Source organism: Cryptosporidium parvum, chromosome 4 (genome assembly GCF_000165345.1).
Source record: "Cryptosporidium parvum Iowa II chromosome 4, whole genome shotgun sequence".
Taxonomy (NCBI): Eukaryota; Apicomplexa; class Conoidasida; order Eucoccidiorida; family Cryptosporidiidae; genus Cryptosporidium; species Cryptosporidium parvum.
Window position 1 is genome coordinate 1,094,736 of NC_006983.1, and position 6,996 is coordinate 1,101,731.

The window sequence follows — 6,996 nt, forward strand, 5'->3', positions numbered from 1 at the left end:
TCTATTAATTAAAAATATAAAGAAATATAATACTCTACTCACGTGGTTTTTTTCCTCCTAGAACTATGTTATATAGTTAATTCAATGTATATCAAACATCTAGCATCTAAAAGTCATATTTATATAAAACTATGTATTGCAATGATTTTAATTAACCAGAATCCGCAAGTTCTCATCATGCAGGCATTATATCACTTGATTAAATATTAAATTAAGCATTGAACTAAATATTGATCAAAAGCTTGATTAAATTTAATATGCAAATTAAAATAACAAAAAAAAACTTACGCGGGAATTAAATTTTTATTTCGAATGCTGTTGTGAGTTGCAATTCCAAATTATCTGTGTATTTAAAGTTGGTTTAATGGGTTTAATTAAAATATTTAAAATTTAACTAATTATGGTTTTTAACCGTATTATAATACTATTTTTTTTGTGTGTACTTTTTATTAATAAATTTGATTTTTTAATTGGTTCCGATACTCCTCATAATAATCAAGATGACCCAAAGCTTGAAGTTTCACAGCTAATTTCTGATCTAAAGTTCGATAATACTCTTGTATCTGGAATTTTTGAGCGTTGTTTTGCTTCCGAGTTTTTAATAAGAGGAATTATGTCTTTTATTTTTTATCTTTCAAAACTAAATAAAATATTTGGTGATCCGTCCATAGAAACTACATACAGTTTAATTGAAGATGCTGAGATGTCAGTAGAGAGTAATGCTATTATTTCTCAAAGTCAATTTCTCATTGAAGAAAAGAGGCTAAACCAGTTATTTTTATCGCTTTCTTCTTATACACGAAGTGATATTTTAAAAAAATTAGAAAAAGCTTATGGTAATGGAGAGAAACGTTTAATCAAGGAGATTAACCCATTGTTTGAAGAAATTCTGTTAATTATTGAACAATGTTTGTTATTAGTTGAACTATTTGCAATGCAAACAATTAGTAAAAACTTACAATCAATAGTAGATATTTTAATTACAGTCATTCCGGAAATAATATCCAAATCAAAAGAATCTATTAGCAAGTTAAGAACAGCGGATGATAGACAATTTAATCGGCTACTTAATGAAAATTCTAACCGTCCTGAACTCACTTCAAAAGCAATGAATTATGATGTAGAAAGTATTAAAGAAAGAGAAATTAGTTCTAAAGAATTTCATAAAATGGGAGACTATAAAAAACTTCTTAGTGGCGAAGAAGTTAATTTTGGCCAGAGAGAACTGGAGCTTGTTTCTAACTATCACAAATTATTTTTTGATACAGATCTTACAGATGAAGAAGTTTTTTTTTTAGAGTCATTATTTTCAGGTTTCATTTCCTTAGCTTATTTTGCATGTCTTAATGCATTTCTATTTAATCGCCAAGCAAAAAGTGAATGTTTTACAACTATGTTCCAATTAAATGCAGAGTTTCAAGAAACCATCTCTAAGAGAGGAACTAATCACCTTGTTTGTGCTGAAAAACGATTAGAAATAAGAAATGAAGTTCATAGTCTATTAAAAGTTGAAGAGTTTAAATCATTCGATCTTTCAACAACATCAATAACTAAATCATTGGATAAGAAAGAAGTAATTGATAGTTATAGGACAATTTATAGATTATTATTAGACAATATGCAACTGTTCAGGAGTTTTGAGATAAAGTTTTCCAAGGTTAAATTTTTAAATACTTTTTTCCACTCGACTTTATCTAAAGTCGAACATGTAACTAAATTGGTGTTGGAAAACCTAAAAAAAATTAATGATATGAGCTTGGAAAGCACATCAATAACAACAGCTTTAAATATTAAAAAAGAAAATTCTTCAGAAAAACTAGTTAGAATTTCTCAGAAAGTTGATAATATTAAATCTGTGAAAGCTAAAGAACAAGAAGATAGTAAGAAAAAGTCTTCCAAACAAAAGAAAGAATCTAGATATCCAATAGTTTCTGAAGAACGAGCTAGACTTTTAAATTTAGATAAAACCCCAGAAAATAAAGAATCAAATCAAGAAGCCAATCAAAAACCAAAGACAAGTAAGTCTAAATCTGAAAAGAAAAAAGTCCAAATCCTTAAATTACAAAAAGAAGCCGAAAAGTCATCGGCAAAAGAAGAAATAAAACACGTATTGATGAGTACCAGACTTGAAAATACTACTGGTGGAAAGAGGAAACAGGCGAAAAAAAATAAAAATAATAAAAAGAAAGTGGAAGAAAAACATCAAAGAGAATTAAGACAGAAGGAAGAAATAGACGATAAAGAGTCTGGGGATGAAAATAAGAATCAAAATTATTCATCATTAACCTTGTTGGCTGAGTTAAGAACTGAATTTGAGGTTTCATCAAATAAGGAGGAAAGTTTGAATTTGGTTGCTATGATTAATTCTATATTTGATTACATTCAGGAAAATATGAAACAAATGACACCGAGTCATGGATGTACTTCAAAAACACTTGGTGAAAACTCTGCCGTTGTTGAATCTACAAAATCACATTCACCTTCGAGTATAGAAACAAATAGTCTATTTGATGCAACTCACTCATCTTCTAAATCAGAAGATAAAGTGCCAGTTATATTAGGGAATGAAGCAAGCAATGCAATTGGAACTGAAACTTCAACACCCCAGGAAGGACATATATCAAGATCAAAAACAAGATCAAAATCAAAATCAAGATCAAAATCAAGATCAAAATCAAGATCAAAATCAAAATCAAGAGCAAGATCAAAATCAAGAACAAGAGCAAGATCAAAATCAAGATCAAGATCAAGAACAAGATCAAGAACAAGATCAAGATCAAGATCAAGAACAAGATCAAGAACAAGGTCAAGAACAAGATCAAGAACAAGATCAAGATCAAACTTAGATTCTGAACTCGATTCAGGAACTAGTAAAACAGAGTGTACAGAAGGTAGTTCTGTACTTGCTGAACCTTTTAAATCAAAATTTTTGAAGATGTTTGTGAAAGAGCCCTTAGAAGATTCTACTCCTTCAGTAATGAAATTTTTCAGTATTTCATATCCAAATGAGCCAACTGTTACAGTAATGTCAGAGGCTAAAGAAATTTTTAATGAAGTTCAAAATTGCTTTTTGGAAACGGCCAGATTACATAATGAAGTTTGTAAACTTTTGACAGGTACAGATTTAATATTAGTTAAATCTGTGGAAGAAAAGTATATTGAGCATTGTCTGTTTCTTTTGCAGCTTTACGCTAAAAAGAAGAGTATTCAAGAATGAAATTTGCAAATTTTTTTAGATTAATTTTTTTTTGTTTCTATTTTTTTTCTTGAAAACCGATCGCTAAACCAATTTATTAATCAAGAATCTCAACAATTATTTTCAAAATTAAATACAATTTCTTAAAATAATTTATTATATTTTAAATCTAATTTATACCAAAGTTTCTATAACAATACTATTATTATTTAAATCCAAGATTTAAAGTTTCAATATATGTATTTTTCCTATATTCAGAATTGTAACCGTTTATTTTTAACACGATATTAATAGAAAATGAATGTTTATAGTTTAATAATTAAGAAAGAAAGTCATAAATATACAATTCGAAGTAATTTGGATTACTTTTTGGAGAGAAATGAAATATAGATATTATATTAGTGCACTAGATAAAATAATTTAAAATGAGAAATTATATTATAATTGTATATCAGTTTAATATAAATGTTATTGAAGAAAACTTTAACTTTTATCTTAATATCATTAAATTTTAATTATATGAAATCAGATTAATTCACATTAATTAGGATTTTTTTGAAAATTTAATAATTTATGTATATTTTACTAATAAAGTTGTAGTCATTTAATGTAAATGGCACAAAGAATATTGGTGAATTGAGCATGAAAGGGCTGTATGAATATATTGATTAACTAAATACATAATAGCAATATATTAGCACTCCTTCGTAAATATCTGGCAATTAAAATTAATGTATTTAATTTCTTTTAATTTACAAGTTATAGTTCTAAATAGCTTTAAAAAATAAAGACCAAAATTACAAATTTGATCCATTAATATATAAATAGCCTAATACCAAACAGCCAAATAAATCATTAATTTTTTGCTACTAAAAATAATATCCCAGATGAAGAAGATTGCCGTAACTATTTTCTTTAAAATTAATTGTTTTGGAGTTGTAATTTTTCAGAATTAAATATAAGTAAATATTTCCGTTCATCTGAAAATAATGCTATATCATTCATTTAAACCTTTAGAGTATAGCTCAATAAAAATTCATCAGATCATGTTCAGCCTCATGTAATGTTTGAATATAATCACAGAAATATACCAAAATGCGATTTTATACAATAATACAATTTTTACAATTCGATAGAAGATTTTGGCGCTCAATTTTGTCGATATCAAATCAAAAATTAAAAATTCAAAAACAAATCATATGAAAGCATATTATAATTTGACAATATGGGTATTTACAATTATTTGTTTATCTCAGAAACTAAATAAATGCTCTGATAATATTTTCTATAGTTCATCATTCTCCGGAAATTATATATCACGCTGCCAAATAAGTCATTCTTTACTTTTTACCAGGGCAGCCAATAATCTTGGAATTCAAGATGATGAATGTGTAGAAAACTCAAATAGAAGTCGTAGAGCGTCTGAGAGCAGCATATCTAGTACTGATTTTTCGAGCTCTGATTCAGAGTTTGATGAATATGATTCTTCCTTCAGTTCAGATGAAGCAAATTGTGATATTGAACTTCCGGATGATGATTGTATTGCAAATAGATTAAAATCCTATTTGGCTTTAAGATTACCAGATAAATTTGCTCAACCTTCAAATTCATTAAGAAGAAATAGTTCACTTAATCCCATAAATTCAAATTCTGGACATTACGATACTGATTGTGATTCAGGTGATTTAGGTGATTCAGATTCCGATGGTTCAGATTCTAGTAGTTTATTTCCGACTGAGGGCGATATTGTAACTAGATTAAAATCCTATTTAGCTTCAAAATTACCAGAGAAATTTCCTCAACCTTCAAACTCACTAAGAAGAACTAAATCACTTAGTTCCATAAATGTCGGTAGCAGGAGACAAAGTACTCTTTACATTTCAGATAATTCATTTGATTCTGATTCTTTCAGTTCGGATGATTCAGATGATGATAATCTTGCTGGGTCAAGTGCTTGCAATTTTCATAGTTTACCAGATCTTTGCAGTGGCTCTTTGGACGCAACAAATTCTAATCAAGGAACTGTTGATAATAAAAAGGCAACAGCAAAACCTACCCATCCAGAACCAATTTTATCTAAGTCCTATAATCACTTAGAATCTACCTTAGAAAAACCTTTTTATTCTAAACGTCATAAGTCATCAAAATCTGGACTTCTTGGCTTGAGACAGAAAGTTATTTCACTTGGCCCACTTTTTAGTACTAAAGTTACTTCATATAAATCACCGAATCCAATTTCGGAGCCTTCGTGTATTGGTCAAAAAGATCCAAGGCCTAATGTTGACCCATATGTTACCAATTATTGCTCTGTCTCAAGTATTAAATTAGCTACTCCGACTAAAACTACAAAGAAAAGAGTTGTTAAGAAAGAAAAGTTAATACAAAGCAGGAGTAATTCTTTTAGTATGCACAGTCCTACGTTCTCTAAAACAATGCATGAAAGACATCAAAGTACTATTTTAAGATCAGCACGTGGATCCAACTTACAAGGCCCATCTTTCCAATCGTCTTCTGTTATGTCAAATAAAAAAAGTTCTTCTAAGCGTCGAGCACCATCTCCACCCGCGTGTCCACCATATTCTGTTAAAACAGAGGCGCAAAAACCTCTTAAGCGTCGAGCACCACCTCCACCCGCGCATCCATCATATTCTGTTAAAACAGAGGCACAAAAACCTCGTAAGCGTCGAGCACCACCTCCACCCGCGCATCCACCACATTCTGTTAAAACAGAAACAAAAAATCCTCAAATACGTCGAACGCCATCTCCGCCCACAAATCCACCATGTTATGTTAAAACAGAGGCACAAAAACCTCGTAAGCGTCGAGCACCACCTCCACCCACGTGCTCACAATCTTTTGTTAGGGTGAGGACAAGAAGTTCTAATGAGCGCCGAGCCCCATCACCACCATCAACGCGACCTTACTCTCTAGAACATTCACCGCCTATTCAACGCAGTTCACGATCATCACGAGCAATTCAAAAAAGTTTGCAGGCAGTAACATCAAATCCTCGAAGACGTTCTTCATCATCACCACCATCACTACCTTCTTCTCCTTGGAAGCATTCTTCATCATCATCATCGCCATCACGACGGCCAATTAGGCAACGTTCATCATCTCTACCGCCTAGAACATCACGAAAACATGAACATACACCTACTACATCTACCTCGGAATCGTTTCAATCATCACAAAGTAAACAAAAACCTCCACGCCCACCTCTTCCAACTATTACATCTATTCATATCCAAAGAATGTTTAATGCGTAATATAAAAACTCATTTATGTAAGTTCATTAGTGGCGATAAGGGGCCACATTCCTGTATTCATTAAAATGAGAAGAAATACGAGTATTATGGTTATTTAGAGCTTAATTTCACACAAAATAATTTAAAATGAGTAATATTGTACAAATTGTGGATTTTTTCTTAAAATCAGAAATACAATTTTTATTTCATTATATTTTGTGTTTTTTATGGGTTTGGTGAATAACCGTCATTTTTATTGGCAGTTGGTTTTTTCTTATAAAATTTGATATATCAAAGAAACGACACGTCGCTTGTTGTTTCAATTACAGAATTCAAATAGAGATGATTTTATTCAGATTATGTATTATCTTTTCCATATTGGAAAGATTTCTTGATGTTTCTAAAAACAATAGTCTTGTTTTTTTTCATTCATATTGTTATCAATAAATTTGAATATTTGGTATTCACAAATTTAATTGTTTAAAGTTATTTTATTTACTGTTTATTAATTGGTATTGATTAAAATTACTTTTGCACTAGTAATATTTCAAG

General features: G+C 29.9%; 2 protein-coding genes across 2 annotated transcripts; both read left to right on the forward strand.

Moving 5' to 3' along the window:
- Positions 1-400: 400 nt before the first annotated feature.
- cgd4_4490 (conserved hypothetical protein) lies at positions 401-3,217 on the forward strand (the record flags this gene model as incomplete). The annotated part of the gene is made up of 1 exon (XM_625463.1): positions 401-3,217. One exon carries the CDS (start codon positions 401-403, stop codon positions 3,215-3,217), a length of 2,817 nt encoding a protein of 938 aa, XP_625463.1.
- A 1,178-nt stretch (positions 3,218-4,395) lies between these two features.
- Positions 4,396-6,465, forward strand: cgd4_4500 (signal peptide containing cysteine rich protein, gene anchored to telomere.; the record flags this gene model as incomplete). The annotated part of the gene is made up of 1 exon (XM_625464.1): positions 4,396-6,465. The coding sequence occupies one exon, from the start codon at positions 4,396-4,398 to the stop codon at positions 6,463-6,465; it is 2,070 nt and encodes a 689-aa protein (XP_625464.1).
- Positions 6,466-6,996: the final 531 nt, after the last annotated feature.